Source organism: Bombina bombina, chromosome 5 (genome assembly GCF_027579735.1).
Source record: "Bombina bombina isolate aBomBom1 chromosome 5, aBomBom1.pri, whole genome shotgun sequence".
NCBI classification, from domain to species: Eukaryota; Metazoa; Chordata; class Amphibia; order Anura; family Bombinatoridae; genus Bombina; species Bombina bombina.
In genome coordinates, this window is record NC_069503.1 from 167,178,669 (window position 1) to 167,195,345 (window position 16,677).

The 16,677-nt window shown below is 42.6% G+C and overlaps 1 protein-coding gene across 1 annotated transcript in view; it reads left to right on the top strand.

Annotated features, from left to right (window-relative positions):
* Positions 1-16,677, top strand: part of DLEC1 (DLEC1 cilia and flagella associated protein) — a 275,413-nt gene that overhangs the window by 226,399 nt on the left and 32,337 nt on the right. Inside the window, 1 exon segment of the mRNA XM_053715663.1 lies at positions 4,706-4,867. Coding sequence (XP_053571638.1) covers positions 4,706-4,867 — 162 coding nt within the window.

The window sequence follows — 16,677 nt, forward strand, 5'->3', positions numbered from 1 at the left end:
ACTTGCTACTGCTGAATTTGCTCATAATAATGCTGTAAATTTGTCAACTAAAATGACACCATTTTATATCAGCTATGGATTTCATCCTTCATATTACCCAAATCAGATTAACAATTCCGATATACCTATAGTCAACGATCTTGTTAACACCATTGCCACTAATTTCACAACATTGAAACAAGTCTTACAAGAAGCTCAGGCTGTTCAGAAACACCACTATGATCTACGTAGATCCAAGCCCCCAGATTACAAGATTGGCGACAAAGTCTGGTTAAGCACTAAACATTTGAGGTTACAAGTTCCTTCTAAAAAACTTGCTTCTCTATATTTAAGGCCTTATCCAATACAAAAGGTTGTAAATGTTAATGCTGTAACACTTCAGCTACCAGATTCTCTGAAGATACATCCCACATTCCACGTTTCACTCTTGAAACCGTACTGTACAATGAGAGACACAACTCAGAATGACACGGTGGATCCCTCAGTTACTGATGGCATGGAGTATGAAATTGAGTCCATCTTAGACTCTCGTTACCATCATAGTCAACTTCAATATCTTGTCAGTTGGAAAGGGTTTGGTCCGGAGGAGGACTCTTGGGAACCTTCCACTCATGTCTCTGCTCCCCGTCTTGTCTCCTTGTTTCATCGTAGAAATCCTGATCGTCCTGGTCCTTGATCCGCGGAGCGGCTCCTTGGGGGGGGTGTCCTGTCAGGGATTCATCTCTGTTTATGCTATACCTTTAAGAAAGTGAACTCACTAGCCCTATTTAAGGCACCTCCCAACAGAACTCATTGCTTGGTAATTTGTTGCTCAGTGACAAGCTGCTTCTGAAGAGACCTTGCCGTTTATACAACTTGTATTTCATTACATTGCTCTCTAAACTCACCCTGAGTTTCTGCCTGCTTGAATCTACCTGCTTGTGCTCTTTTGTGCCTGGAGATTTTCACAATTTATTTCAGTCAGAGACCTCTGTGTCTCTCCTGTATTGAAGTTACTCCCTGCAGCGTGTGACGTCACGCCCGACATTCTCCCGCCGCGGCTCTGACTCAGGCACGCTGTGGTACCGCTGGGACTGTTTGTGGTCTGGTAACAGTATTACTCTGCTCATTGCCATCTCCTGTAATACTGGTCTGTATATTTTGCATTATACGAACTGTGTGTACTACTGCAACTCCATTTATCTGCAAGCTTGCCATATTATCTGTGTAATGCACACCTGCTGGGGAATCATATATGCTACAGATGACAAATATGCATTAATCTATTTTCTCTACTTACTAACTTGTATACAAACAACTGTGACAAAAGATATATATTGCTACCATTCTTTCATAAACAGACTTCCTAAGCATACATTGGTCTTAGTCACAGTTTACCCTCATATCTGTTCGCAAATGACTGTTTGTATAACTTCAACTTTATCTGTTTCAAGTGACCATTACAGCTTCTTATGCTTTCATTGAACAAGTTTGGATATAACTAACATTAATTTTCAAATTATGGATTATATAATGCTCTCAGCTTGATTAGTTCATTCAGATAACAAAGTGTTGTGTGATTGTTGGTGTGTTTGTTTAAGCTTGCTGCATAAACTTTATGTTACACTGCTTGTGTGAGTGAATCAAAGCACCTGCAGTAATTAACTCTTTCACTACTGTTGAAGTTGCTTTCGCTTATGAATTACTCTCCTTTCTGCTGCTAGCAGGTTCCGTATTCACTCAGTGGTCCTACATTGGCAGTAAGCTGTTGTAGTAGTGTTTTCTATAATAACTTAGCAAATCCTAACAAGTATTAAGTGGACACTTTTGAGGGTGCTGGATGCAGCGGCTGGTCGGTAGTTCCAGGAGCCAGGCCTGCAGGAGAGGGATAAGTCGGCCAGAGACCAGCTCTTTCAAGGTCAGGTTGACAGATTAAAACAAAGGAAACCAAAGCTCTGGGAGATTGCGGTTGCTCTGAGGAGCCCAAAACCGTTTTCTCCCAGACCTGGTCTGATAAAGGGGAACCTTCCCTGAAAAGTCACTTATTAAAAGCATTTATTGCATTATTTATAACCTCCATGAACTGAGCTACGGGTAGACTGCAGCCTCTGACAGCCTCTGTAGTTTGCGTATGCGCTGGTATCTGAGAAACAGTTTTATTACCGCTAAGTCTATGATGACTCGCAAAAAACAAAGCTGTTGTGCTGGGTATAATGAGCTCTAGGCTACATTGACTTTCCATCTATTTTGCCAAAGGAACCACAGTAGTTTATCCGTAAGAAGAGAAGCTTAAGGTAAAGATGGAGCTTGAACCAAGATATCGTCCAAGTATGGGGCTACTGACACTCCTTGAGTTCTGATCACCAAAAGGTGAGCTCCTAAAAAAGCTTGGTGAAAATGCGAGGAGCAGTTAGTTGCTAGACCAAATGGTAAGGTTAAAAACTAGTTATGATTCTTTAGAAATCTGTGATGATCCTGGGGAATTGGTATGTGCAAGTACGCATCCTTCAGATCTGGTGTTGTCAAGAACTGACCCTGAAACACCAGAGGAAGAATGGATCTAATAGAAAGGAACAAAATCTGCTTTCAGATTTCCCCTTAGGTCTAGCCTTCCCATCCTGAGGAAAGAAAGCTCCCTTTCCTCCCGTGACTGTCCAAGCAGGACCGAACAGCGTTTTTCCTTTGAAAACAAGTGTGAGCAACCTGGACTTAGAGCCCTTCGGTACAAGACAGCTACAGCTATATTCTTCGCATTAATGTGGATTATTTGAATCACCATATCACAAATTAAGGAATTTGCTCTTTTCAGACATTCATTAGCAATTATTTCAGAAACTAATGTAGGCACTGGAAATGTATTTGGGGCTTTTGTCTTAGGTCTAAAAATAATATCCAGATTCTGAAGAGGGGTTTCCTCAGATGGCTTAGAACAGTGATTTTTAACCTTTTTTTTGCCGTGGCACACTTTTTTACATTAAAAAATCCTGTGGCACACCACCATCCCAAAATTTAAAAAAAATCACACATTGTAGCCTAATACAGCATATATATATATATATATATATATATATATATATACACATACACACAAACACACACATACTGTATGTATTGTGCTGTTATGCCATGCCTCCTACAAACTACCCCTGCACTGGGAGTAAAAAACAAGCAAAGTTTAAAAAATATATCACACTGTTGTCAATCTGCCGTGGCACACCTGAGGATCTCTCACGGCACACTGGTTGAAAAACACTGGCTTAGAATCCTGAACACCTAACGTCTTTAAAACCTCCTTTAATATGGAACGCAAGTGTTTCATCTTAAATTAAAAAGTTGAATCCTTAGTGTCTTTGTCTGAGTCTGATGCTGAGGCCTCAGAAGACACCTCTTCATCAGACCAAGAGGATTCCACCTCAGAATCTATAGCCGTTGGCCTGGAGTAACACCTCTAGAGGAAGAGTCTGACTCTAAATGTTTGGACTTGCGCTTACTTTCAGGTGGGATAGCCGCCATTGCCTCAGATACAGCTGCCAGTAAAGGATTTTTAAATCCAGGGGCAAAATCAGTAATTCCCCCTGAGTAACTTGAACTTGATATATCATTAAAGGGACATAAAACCCAAAAATGTTTCTTTCATGATTCAGATAGAGCACCCAATTTTAAATAACTTTCCAATATATTTATATTTCATTTGTTTCATTCTCTTTAATTTGTTGAATTCTACCTAGGTAGGCTGAGAAGCTGCTGATTGATTGCTGCACAAATATGCCTCTTCTCATTGGCTTTCAGCTAGCTTTCTGCAGTGCATTACTGCTCCTTCAACAAAGTATACCAAGAGAACAAAGCAAATTAGATAACATGTCAATTGGATAGTTGTTTAAAATTGTATGTTCTATCTGAAACATGAAAGAAAAATGTTGACTTTAGTGTCCCTTTAAAGGGACATAAAAATGGAAAAAGAAAAATGCTTTTGATTCCAATCCTTTATTAGAAACGTAACTGATTTATCTACAAAAATCCCTCCAGACTTTAATGACGATTTTCTGTAGAAAATTATTTTTAGAAAGAATTGGAATCAACTCCTAGCTATATGTTTAACACATGCAAAAAAGTGATGTAGTTTAAGTGAGTTCATGCGCAGCAATGCACTACTGGTAACTAGCTGAACACACCTGGTGATCCAGTAATGAGAGACATTCTTGTATAATCACTAATCAGCAGCTAGCTCCCAGTAGTGCACAGCTGAGCCTACCTAGGTATGCTTTTCAACAAAAAAAATACCAAGAGAGCTAAGTAAATTATAATCAATATCATTAAAATGAGTCTCTTACAAAAAAGTGTCATTTTGACTTTGTTGCCTCTTTAAAGGTTTAAATCTATTTTTTTTTTTTTTAGATTTTCACTGTTTTCATCTTGCTTCTTTACAGCAATACTATCCTATCTACACAATAAACACACCAGGAATATAATATATTTGTATTCCTCTGTAAACATTACAACTGGGTGTAACTAAATCTACTAAGCAAATAAAGTTTGTATTGTTGTTCCCAGTTATAACGTTATCATTGCATAAATGTGGGAAGTAATTTCTATCTTATTGTAACATAACCTATTAATAGTTATGCTATGGGAATCCCGCAGTAAAGAGGCTTTCTATAGCCAATGATTTAGCTTCTAAATATATTAAGGAGCAGAAGTGAATATGATGTGTGATCTGTGTGTTTAGGTAAAAGTCTCATTCTGTACGACACTGGAATTGCTGACATATCAGCGTCTGCCGGCTGAACAGATGCTGCCTGGGGTTCAGCTTCTACACTCTGAGACTGGAGAAAGGAAACTGCGTTTTACTCAGAATCTAGTTATTGAATACAGTAATAAAGGTACCCAGGTGAGTACTTTAGTAAGTTGTCCTGGTTCTGGTATTTATATGACAAAGAGAAGCTGCTAACACAGGTAAGGAAAGGCAATGGAATACAGAAACGTAAATATTACACTTGACATTACTAGCATGTTCATATTCACTTTATTATAGGCTTAAAGGGACGTTGTACTGTAACAGAAAGTGCATGTTTGTGATCTGATACCTAGATATCTGTTGCTCGCTGGCTGACAATACCTACAGATCCGCTGGTGGAGATTGGCAAGCCTGACAAGAAGAAGCTATAAAAATGCAAAAAAGAAAATGTTCTAATTTGTTAGAGCATTTTTATTGCATGGTTGCATGTATATAACTGCGTTTAACATAGTTAAATTCAGCTCCAGAGCAGCATTGCTAGCTGAGCACATCTAGTGAGCTAATGACGAGATAACTCTGTATAGCATCAATCACCAGCTAGCTCCCAGTAGCGTAGGATATATACTTATTCTTTTCAACAAAGGATACCAAAAGAACAAGGTAAATGTAATCAGAGATGTGAATGTAAAAGTGTCATAAAGCAACATGCTCTGTCTGAAACATGCAAATGTCATGTGGACTTTCTTATCCCTCTGATCAGATTTCCTATTGGAATTTACCAAAAATCCAAAAAACTTTTTGTCCACTGCTGTCATAAATTCTTACACTAAGATCTTCATGGAAAATAGAAAGTAGCCATGTGGCACATATTTACATAAAAAAAAATCTATTTCTATGGAGAAAACCTAATGGCCTAGATTTAGAGTTCGGCGTTAGCCGTGAAAACCAGCGTTAGAGGCTCCTAACGCTGGTTTTAGGCTACCGCCGGTATTTGGAGTCAGTGATTAAAGGGTCTAACGCTCACTTTTCAGCCGCGACTTTTCCATACCGCAGATCCCCTTACGTCAATTGCGTATCCTATCTTTCTTCTGTTAAGTGTGATCAGTCCACGGGTCATCATTACTTCTGGGATATTAACTGCTCCCCTACAGGAAGTGCAAGAGGATTCACCCAGCAGAGCTGCATATAGCTCCTCCCCTCTACGTCACTCCCAGTCATTCTCTTGCACCCAGCAACTAGATAGGTCGTGTGAGAGGACTATGGTGATTATACTTAGTTTTATATCTTCAATCAAAAGTTTGTTATTTTAAAATAGCACCGGAGTGTGTTATTACCTCTCTGGCAGAGTTTGAGGAAGAATCTACCAGAGTTTTGCTATGATTTTAGCCGGAGTAGTTAAGATCATATTGCTGTTCTCGGCCATCTGAGGAGTGAGGTAAACTTCAGATCAGGGGACAGCGGGCAGATGAATCTGCATAGAGGTATGTAGCAGTTTTTATTTTCTGACAATGGAATTGATGAGAAAATCCTGCCATACCGATATAATGTCATGTATGTATACTTTACACTTCAGTATTCTGGGAGAATGGTACTTCACTAGAATTACACTGTAAGAAAGACATAAAGCTGTTTAATAACTAGAGATTATGTTTAACGTTTTTGCTGGAATGTAAAATCGTTTTCATTTACTGAGGTACTGAGTGAATAAATGTTTGGGCACTATTTTTCCACTTGGCAGTTGCTTAAATCTGTTTTTTCTGTCAGTTTCTGTTCTCCCTCACTGCTGTGTGTGTGGGGGAGGGGCGCTTTTACTATGCATCAAATATTTCAGTCAGCAACTCATTGTATTCCCTGCATGATCCGGTTCATTACAGAGCTCAGGGGTCTTCAAAACTTATTTTGAGGGAGGTAATTTCTCTCAGCAGAGCTGTGAGAATTATAGTTTGACTGAGATAAAAACGTTTATTCTGTAATTTGTTTCCTGCTTTCAGAAATTGTTATCTTTGCTAATGGGATTAAACCTTTGCTAAAGTTGTGTTGTTTCCAAGGATTGAGGCTATAACTGTTTCAATTTATTAATTTTTAACTGTCATAGATCTTCTGTGCTTCTTAAAGGCACAGTACGTTTTAATATTATTCTATTTGAATTGTATTTCCAAGTTGCAAGTTTATTTGCTAGTGTGTTAAACATGTCTGATTCAGAAGATGATACCTGTGTCATTTGTTGCAATGCCAAAGTGGAGCCCAATAGAAATTTATGTACTAACTGTATTGATGCTACTTTAAATAAAAATCAATCTGTACAAATTGAACAAATTTCACCAAACAACGAGGGGAGAGTTATGCCGACTAACTCGCCTCACGTGTCAGTACCTACATCTCCCGCTCAGAGGGAGGTGCGTGATATTGTAGCGCCGAGTACAGCTGGGCGGCCATTACAAATCACATTACAGGATATGGCTACTGTTATGACTGAAGTTTTGGCTAAATTACCAGAACTAAGAGGTAAGCGTGATCACTCTGGGGTGAGAACAGAGTGCGCTGATAATATTAGGGCCATGTCAGACACTGCGTCACAGGTGGCAGAACATGAGGACGGAGAACTTCATTCTGTGGGTGACGGTTCTGATCCAAACAGACTGGATTCAGATATTTCAAATTTTAAATTTAAACTGGAAAACCTCCGTGTATTACTAGGGGAGGTTTTAGCGGCTCTGAATGATTGTAACACAGTTGCAATACCAGAGAAAATGTGTAGGTTGGATAAATATTTTGCGGTACCGACGAGTACTGAGGTTTTTCCTATACCTAAGAGACTTACTGAAATTGTTACTAAGGAGTGGGATAGACCCGGTGTGCCGTTCTCACCCCCTCCGATATTTAGAAAAATGTTTCCAATAGACGCCACCACAAGGGACTTATGGCAAACGGTCCCTAAGGTGGAGGGAGCAGTTTCTACTTTAGCTAAGCGTACCACTATCCCGGTGGAGGATAGCTGTGCTTTTTCAGATCCAATGGATAAAAAGTTAGAGGGTTACCTTAAGAAAATGTTTGTTCAACAAGGTTTTATATTGCAACCCCTTGCATGCATTGCGCCGATCACGGCTGCAGCGGCATTCTGGATTGAGTCTCTGGAAGAGAACATTGGTTTAGCTATTCTGGACGACATTACGGACAGGCTTAGAGTCCTTAAACTAGCTAATTCATTCATTTCGGAGGCCGTAGTACATCTTACTAAACTTACGGCGAAGAATTCAGGATTCGCCATTCAGGCACGCAGGGCGCTGTGGCTAAAATCCTGGTCAGCTGATGTTACTTCTAAGTCTAAATTGCTTAATATACCTTTCAAAGGGCAGACCTTATTCGGGCCCGGGTTGAAAGAGATTATCGCTGACATTACAGGAGGTAAAGGCCATGCCCTGCCTCAGGACAAAGCCAAAGCCAAGACTAGACAGTCTAATTTTCGTTCCTTTCGTAATTTCAAAGCAGGAGCAGCATCAACTTCCTCTGCACCAAAACAGGAAGGAGCTGTTGCTCGCTACAGACAAGGCTGGAAACCTAACCAGTCCTGGAACAAGGGCAAGCAGACTAGGAAACCTGCTGCTGCCCCCAAAACAGCATGAATTGAGGGCCCCCGATCCGGGATCGGATCTAGTGGGGGGCAGGCTTTCTCTCTTCGCCCAGGCTTGGGCAAGAGATGTTCAGGATCCCTGGGCGCTAGAGATAATATCTCAGGGATACCTTCTGGACTTCAAATACTCTCCTCCAAGAGAGAGATTTCATCTGTCAAGATTGTCAACAATCCAGACAAAGAAAGAGGCTTTTCTACGCTGCGTACAAGAGCTCTTGTTAATGGGAGTAATCCATCCAGTTCCACGATCGGAACAGGGACAGGGGTTTTACTCAAATCTGTTTGTGGTTCCCAAAAAAGAGGGAACTTTCAGACCAATCCTGGACTTAAAGATCCTAAACAAATTCCTAAGAGTTCCATCGTTCAAGATGGAGACTATTCGGACAATTTTACCTATGATCCAAGAGGGTCAGTACATGACCACTGTAGATTTAAAAGATGCTTACCTGCACATACCGATTCACAAAGATCATTACCGGTACCTAAGGTTTGCCTTCCTAGACAGGCATTACCAGTTTGTGGCTCTTCCATTCGGATTGGCTACAGCGCCAAGAATCTTCACAAAGGTTCTGGGTGCTCTTCTGGCGGTACTAAGACCGCGGGGAATCTCGGTAGCTCCATACCTAGACGACATTCTGATACAAGCTTCAAGCTTTCAAACTGCCAAATCTCATACAGAGTTAGTGCTGGCATTTCTAAGGTCACATGGATGGAAGGTGAACGAAAAGAAAAGTTCACTCGTTCCACTCACAAGAGTTCCCTTCCTGGGGACTCTTATAGATTCTGTAGAAATGAAGATTTACCTGACAGAGGACAGGCTAACAAGACTTCAAAGTGCTTGCCGCACTCTTCATTCCATTCAACACCCGTCAGTGGCTCAATGTATGGAGGTAATCGGCTTAATGGTAGCGGCAATGGACATAGTACCCTTTGCACGCTTACACCTCAGACCACTGCAACTGTGCATGCTAGGTCAGTGGAATGGGGATTACTCAGACTTATCCCCTTCTCTGAATCTGGATCAAGAGACCAGAAATTCTCTTCTATGGTGGCTTTCTCGGCCACACCTGTCCAGGGGGATGCCATTCAGCAGACCAGACTGGACAATTGTAACAACAGACGCCAGCCTTCTAGGTTGGGGTGCCGTCTGGAATTCCCTGAAGGCTCAGGGACTATGGAGTCAGGAGGAGAGTCTCCTGCCAATAAACATTCTGGAATTGAGAGCAGTTCTCAATGCCCTCCTGGCTTGGCCCCAGTTGACAACTCGGGGGTTCATCAGGTTTCAGTCGGACAACATCACGACTGTAGCTTACATCAACCATCAGGGAGGGACAAGAAGCTCCCTAGCTATGATGGAAGTATCAAAGATAATTCGCTGGGCAGAGTCTCACTCTTGCCACCTGTCAGCAATCCACATCCCGGGAGTGGAGAACTGGGAGGCGGATTTCTTAAGTCGTCAGACTTTTCATCCGGGGGAGTGGGAACTTCATCCGGAGGTCTTTGCCCAAATACTTCGACGTTGGGGCAAACCAGAGATAGATCTCATGGCGTCTCGACAGAACGCCAAGCTTCCTCGTTACGGGTCCAGATCCAGGGATCCAGGAGCAGTCCTGATAGATGCTCTGACAGCACCTTGGGACTTCAGGATGGCTTACGTGTTTCCACCCTTCCCGTTGCTTCCTCGATTGATAGCCAGAATCAAACAAGAGAGAGCATCAGTGATTCTAATAGCACCTGCGTGGCCACGCAGGACTTGGTATGCAGACCTGGTGGACATGTCATCCTGTCCGCCTTGGTCTCTACCTCTGAAACAGGACCTTCTGATACAGGGTCCCTTCAAACATCAAAATCTAACTTCTCTGAAGCTGACTGCTTGGAAATTGAACGCTTGATTTTATCAAGACGTGGGTTTTCTGAGTCAGTTATTAGTACCTTAATACAGGCTAGGAAACCTGTTACCAGAAAGATTTACCATAAGATATGGCGTAAATACCTACATTGGTGTGAATCCAAAGGTTACTCTTGGAGTAAGGTTAGGATTCCTAGGATATTGTCTTTTCTACAAGAAGGTTTAGAAAAGGGTTTATCTGCTAGTTCATTAAAGGGACAGATCTCAGCTCTGTCCATTCTGTTACACAAACGTCTGTCAGAAGTTCCTGACGTCCAGGCTTTTTGTCAGGCTTTGGCCAGGATTAAGCCTGTGTTTAAAACTGTTGCTCCACCATGGAGTTTAAACCTTGTTCTTAATGTTTTACAGGGCGTTCCGTTTGAACCCCTTCATTCCATTGATATAAAGTTGTTATCTTGGAAAGTTCTATTTTTAATGGCTATTTCCTCGGCTCGAAGAGTCTCTGAATTATCAGCCTTACATTGTGATTCTCCTTATTTGATTTGATTTCAATCAAGAGATTGTTGTTCCTTCTTTATGCCCAAATCCTTCTTCAAAGAAGGAACGTCTACTGCACAACCTGGATGTAGTCCGGGCTCTAAAATTTTACTTGCAGGCAACTAAGGAATTCCGACAAACGTCTTCTCTGTTTGTCATTTACTCTGGGCAGAGGAGAGGTCAAAAAGCTTCCGCTACCTCTCTTTCTTTTTGGCTTCGTAGCATAATTCGTTTAGCTTATGAGACTGCTGGACAGCAGCCCCCTGAAAGAATTACAGCTCATTCTACTAGAGCTGTGGCTTCCACTTGGGCCTTCAAGAATGAGGCCTCTGTTGAACAGATTTGCAAGGCTGCAACTTGGTCTTCGCTTCATACTTTTTCCAAATTTTACAAATTTGACACCTTTGCTTCATCGGAGGCTATTTTTGGGAGAAAGGTTCTTCAGGCAGTGGTTCCTTCTGTATAAAGAGTCTGCCTATCCCTCCCGTCATCCGTGTACTTTTGCTTTGGTATTGGTATCCCAGAAATAATGATGACCCGTGGACTGATCACACTTAACAGAAGAAAACATAATTTATGCTTACCTGATAAATTCCTTTCTTCTGTAGTGTGATCAGTCCACGGCCCGCCCTGTTTTTAAGGCAGGTAAATATTTTTTAATTTATACTCCAGTCACCACTTCACCCTTGGCTTTTCCTTTCTCGTTGGTCCTTGGTCGAATGACTGGGAGTGACGTAGAGGGGAGGAGCTATATGCAGCTCTGCTGGGTGAATCCTCTTGCACTTCCTGTAGGGGAGCAGTTAATATCCCAGAAGTAATGATGACCTGTGGACTGATCACACTACAGAAGAAAGGAATTTATCAGGTAAGCATAAATTATGTTTTTCAATGGGATCTTCCTAACGCCGGTATTTAGAGTCGTTTCTGAAGTGAGCGTTAGAGCTCTAACGACAAAACTCCAGCCGCAGGAAAATAGCAGGAGTTAAGAGCTTTCTGGGCTAACGCCGGTTCATAAAGCTCTTAACTACTGTACCCTAAAGTACACTAACACCCATAAACTACCTATGCACCCCTAAACCGAGGTCCCCCCACATCGCCGCAACTCGATTACATTTTTTTAACCCTTAATCTGCCGACCGCAACCTACGTTATCCCTATGTACCCCTAATCTGCTGCCCCTAACACCGCCGACCCCTGTATTATATTTATTAACCCCTAACCTGCCCCCCTCAACGTCGCCGCCAGCTACTTACAATAATTAACCCCTAATCTGCCGACCGCAAAGCGCCGCCACCTACGTTATCCTTATGTACCCCTAATCTGCTGCCCCTAACACCGCCGACCCCTATATTATATTTATTAACCCCTAATCTGCCCCCCTCAACGTCGCCGACACCTGCCTACACTTATTAACCCCTAATCTGCCGAGCGGACCTGAGCGCTACTATAATAAAGTTATTAATCCCTAATCCGCCTCACTAACCCTATCATAAATAGTATTAACCCCTAATCTGCCCTCCCTAACATCGCCGACACCTAACTTCAATTATTAACCCCTAATCTGACGACCGGAGCTCACCGCTACTATAATAAATGGATTAACCCCTAAAGCTAAGTCTAACCCTAACACTAACACCCCCCTAAGTTAAATATAATTTCTCCAACATAGGTGTGTCCGGTCCACGGCGTCATCCTTACTTGTGGGATATTCTCCTCCCCAACAGGAAATGGCAAAGAGCCCAGCAAAGCTGGTCACATGATCCCTCCTAGGCTCCGCCTTCCCCAGTCATTCTCTTTGCCGTTGTACAGGCAACATCTCCACGGAGATGGCTTAGAGTTTTTTAGTGTTTAACTGTAGTTTTTATTATTCAATCAAGAGTTTGTTATTTTAAAATAGTGCTGGTATGTACTATTTACTCTGAAACAGAAAAGAGATGAAAATTTCTGTTTGTAAGAGGAAAATGATTTTAGCAACCGTTACTAAAATCGATGGCTGTTTCCACACAGGACTGTTGAGAGGAATTAACTTCAGTTGGGGGAACAGTGAGCAGACTTTTGCTGCTTGAGGTATGACACATTCTAACAAGACGATGTAATGCTGGAAGCTGTCATTTTCCCTATGGGATCCGGTAAGCCATTTTTATTACAGAAAGAAAAAAAGGGCTTCACAAGGGCTTTTTAAGACTGTAGACGTTTTCTGGGCTAAATCGATTTATATATAAACATATTTTATACTCCATAGCCTTGAGGAATTATTTTAATCTTGGGAATTTTGTAAAATAACCGGCAGGCACTGTATTGGTCACCTTATTCTCTAGGGGCTTTCCCTAATCATAGGCAGAGTCTCATTTTCGCGCCTGTATTGCGCACTTGTTTTTGAGAAGCATGACATGCAGATGCATGTGTGAGGAGCTCTGATACATAGAAAAGACTTTCTGAAGGTGTCATTTGGTATCGTATTCCCCTTTGGGCTTGGTTGGGTCTCAGCAAAGCAGATACCAGGGACTGTAAAGGGGTTAAATATAAAAACGGCAATACTTTTAAGGCTTTAAGACACTGTGGTGAAATTTTGGTGAATTTTGAACAATTCCTTCATACTTTTTCGCAATTGCAGTAATAAAGTGTGTTCAGTTTAAAATTTAAAGTGACAGTAACGGTTTATTTTAAAACGTTTTTTGTACTTTGTTATCAAGTTTTTGCCTGTTTAACATGTCTGAACTACCAGATAGACTGTGTTCTGAATGTGGGGAAGCCAAGGTTCCTTCTCATTTAAATAGATGTGATTTATGTGACACAAAATTTAGAGAAAATGATGCCCAAGATGATTCCTCAAGTGAGGGGAGTAAGCATGGTACTGCATCATCCCCTCCTTCGTCTACACCAGTCTTGCCCACTCAGGAGGCCCCTAGTACATCTAGCGCGCCAATACTCCTTACTATGCAACAATTAACGGCTGTAATGGATAATTCTATCAAAAACATTTTAGCCAAAATGCCCACTTATCAGCGAAAGCGCGACTGCTCTGTTTTAGAAAATACTGAAGAGCATGAGGACGCTGATGATATTGGTTCTGAAGTGCCCCTACACCAGTCTGAGGGGGCCAGGGAGGTTTTGTCTGAGGGAGAAATTTCAGATTCAGGGAAAATTTCTCAACAAGCTGAACCTGATGTGATTACATTTAAATTTAAATTGGAACATCTCCGCGCTCTGCTTAAGGAGGTGTTATCCACTCTGGATGATTGTGAGAATTTGGTCATTCCAGAGAAACTATGTAAAATGGACAAGTTCCTAGAGGTCCCAGGGCCCCCCGAAGCTTTTCCTATACCCAAGCGGGTGGCGGACATTGTAAATAAAGAATGGGAAAGGCCCGGTATACCTTTCGTCCCTCCCCCCATATTTAAAAAATTGTTTCCTATGGTCGACCCCAGAAAGGACTTATGGCAGACAGTCCCCAAGGTCGAGGGGGCGGTTTCTACTCTAAACAAACGCACCACTATACCCACAGAAGATAGTTGTGCTTTCAAAGATCCTATGGATAAAAAATTAGAAGGTTTGCTTAAAAAGATGTTTGTTCAGCAAGGTTACCTTCTACAACCAATTTCATGCATTGTTCCTGTCACTACAGCCGCGTGTTTCTGGTTCGATGAGCTAGAAAAGGCGCTCAATAATAATTCTTCTTCTTATGAGGAGATTATGGACAGAATTCGTGCTCTCAAATTGGCTAATTCTTTCACCCTAGACGCCACTTTGCAATTGGCTAGGTTAGCGGCGAAAAATTCTGGTTTTGCTATTGTGGCGCGCAGAGCGCTTTGGTTAAAATCTTGGTCAGCGGATGCGTCTTCCAAGAACAAATTGCTTAACATTCCTTTCAAGGGGAAAACGCTGTTTGGCCCTGACTTGAAAGAGATTATCTCTGATATCACTGGGGGCAAGGGCCATGCCCTTCCTCAGGATAGGTCTTTCAAGGCCAAAAATAAACCTAATTTTCGTCCCTTTCGCAGAAACGGACCAGCCCCAAGTGCTACGTCCTCTAAGCAAGAGGGTAATACTTCTCAAGCCAAGCCAGCCTGGAGACCAATGCAAGGCTGGAACAAAGGAAAGCAGGCCAAGAAACCTGCCACTGCTACCAAGACAGCATGAGATGTTGGCCCCCGATCCGGGACCGGATCTGGTGGGGGGCAGACTCTCTCTCTTCGCTCAGGCTTGGGCAAGAGATGTTCTGGACCCTTGGGCACTAGAAATAGTCTCCCAAGGTTATCTTCTGGAATTCAAGGGGCTTCCCCCAAGGGGGAGGTTCCACAGGTCTCAATTGTCTTCAGACCACATAAAAAAACAGGCATTCTTACATTGTGTAGAAGACCTGTTAAAAATGGGAGTGATTCATCCTGTTCCATTAGGAGAACAAGGGATGGGGTTCTACTCCAATCTGTTCGTAGTTCCCAAAAAAGAGGGAACATTCAGACCTATCTTAGATCTCAAGATCCTAAACAAGTTTCTCAAGGTTCCATCGTTCAAAATGGAAACCATTCGAACAATTCTTCCTTCCATCCAGGAAGGTCAATTCATGACCACGGTGGATTTAAAGGATGCGTATCTACATATTCCTATCCACAAGTAACATCATCGGTTCCTAAGGTTCGCATTCCTGGACAAGCATTACCAGTTTGTGGCACTTCCGTTCGGATTAGCCACTGCTCCAAGGATTTTCACAAAGGTACTAGGGTCCCTTCTAGCGGTGCTAAGACCAAGGGGCATTGCAGTAGTACCTTACTTGGACGACATTCTGATTCAAGCGTCGTCCCTTCCTCAAGCAAAGGCTCACACGGACATTGTCCTGGCCTTTCTCAGATCTCACGGGTGGAAAGTGAACGTAGAAAAAAGTTCTCTATCTCCGTCAACAAAGGTTCCCTTCTTGGGAACAATAATAGACTCCTTAGAAATGAGGATTTTTCTGACAGAGGCCAGAAAATCAAAACTTCTAAACTCTTGTCAAATACTTCATTCTGTTCCTCTTCCTTCCATAGCGCAGTGCATGGAAGTAATAGGTTTGATGGTAGCGGCAATGGACATAGTTCCTTTTGCGCGCATTCATCTAAGACCATTACAACTGTGCATGCTCAGTCAGTGGAATGGGGACTATGCAGACTTGTCTCCGACGATACAAGTAAATCAGAGGACCAGAGATTCACTCCGTTGGTGGCTGTCCCTGGACAACCTGTCACAGGGGATGAGCTTCCGCAGACCAGAGTGGGTCATTGTCACGACCGACGCCAGTCTGGTGGGCTGGGGCGCGGTCTGGGGACCCCTGAAAGCTCAGGGTCTTTGGTCTCGGGAAGAATCTCTTCTACCGATAAATATTCTGGAACTGAGAGCGATACTCAATGCTCTCAAGGCTTGGCCTCAGCTAGGCCAAGTTCATACGGTTTCAATCAGACAACATGACGACTGTTGCGTACATCAACCATCAGGGGGGAACAAGGAGTTCCCTGGCGATGGAAGAAGTGACCAAAATCATTCAATGGGCGGAGACTCACTCCTGCCACTTGTCTGCAATCCACATCCCAGGAGTGGAAAATTGGGAAGCGGATTTTCTGAGTCGTCAGACATTTCATCCGGGGGAGTGGGAACTCCATCCGGAAATCTTTGCCCAAATTACTCAATTGTGGGGCATTCCAGACATGGATCTGATGGCCTCTCGTCAGAACTTCAAGGTTCCTTGCTACGGGTCCAGATCCAGGGATCCCAAGGCGACTCTAGTAGATGCACTAGTAGCACCTTGGACCTTCAATCTAGCTTATGTATTCCCGCCGTTTCCTCTCATCCCCAGGCTGGTAGCCAGGATCAATCAGGAGAGAGCATCGGTGATCTTGATAGCTCCTGCGTGGCCACGCAGGACTTGGTATGCAGACCTGGTGAATATGTCATCGGCTCCACCATGGAAACTAC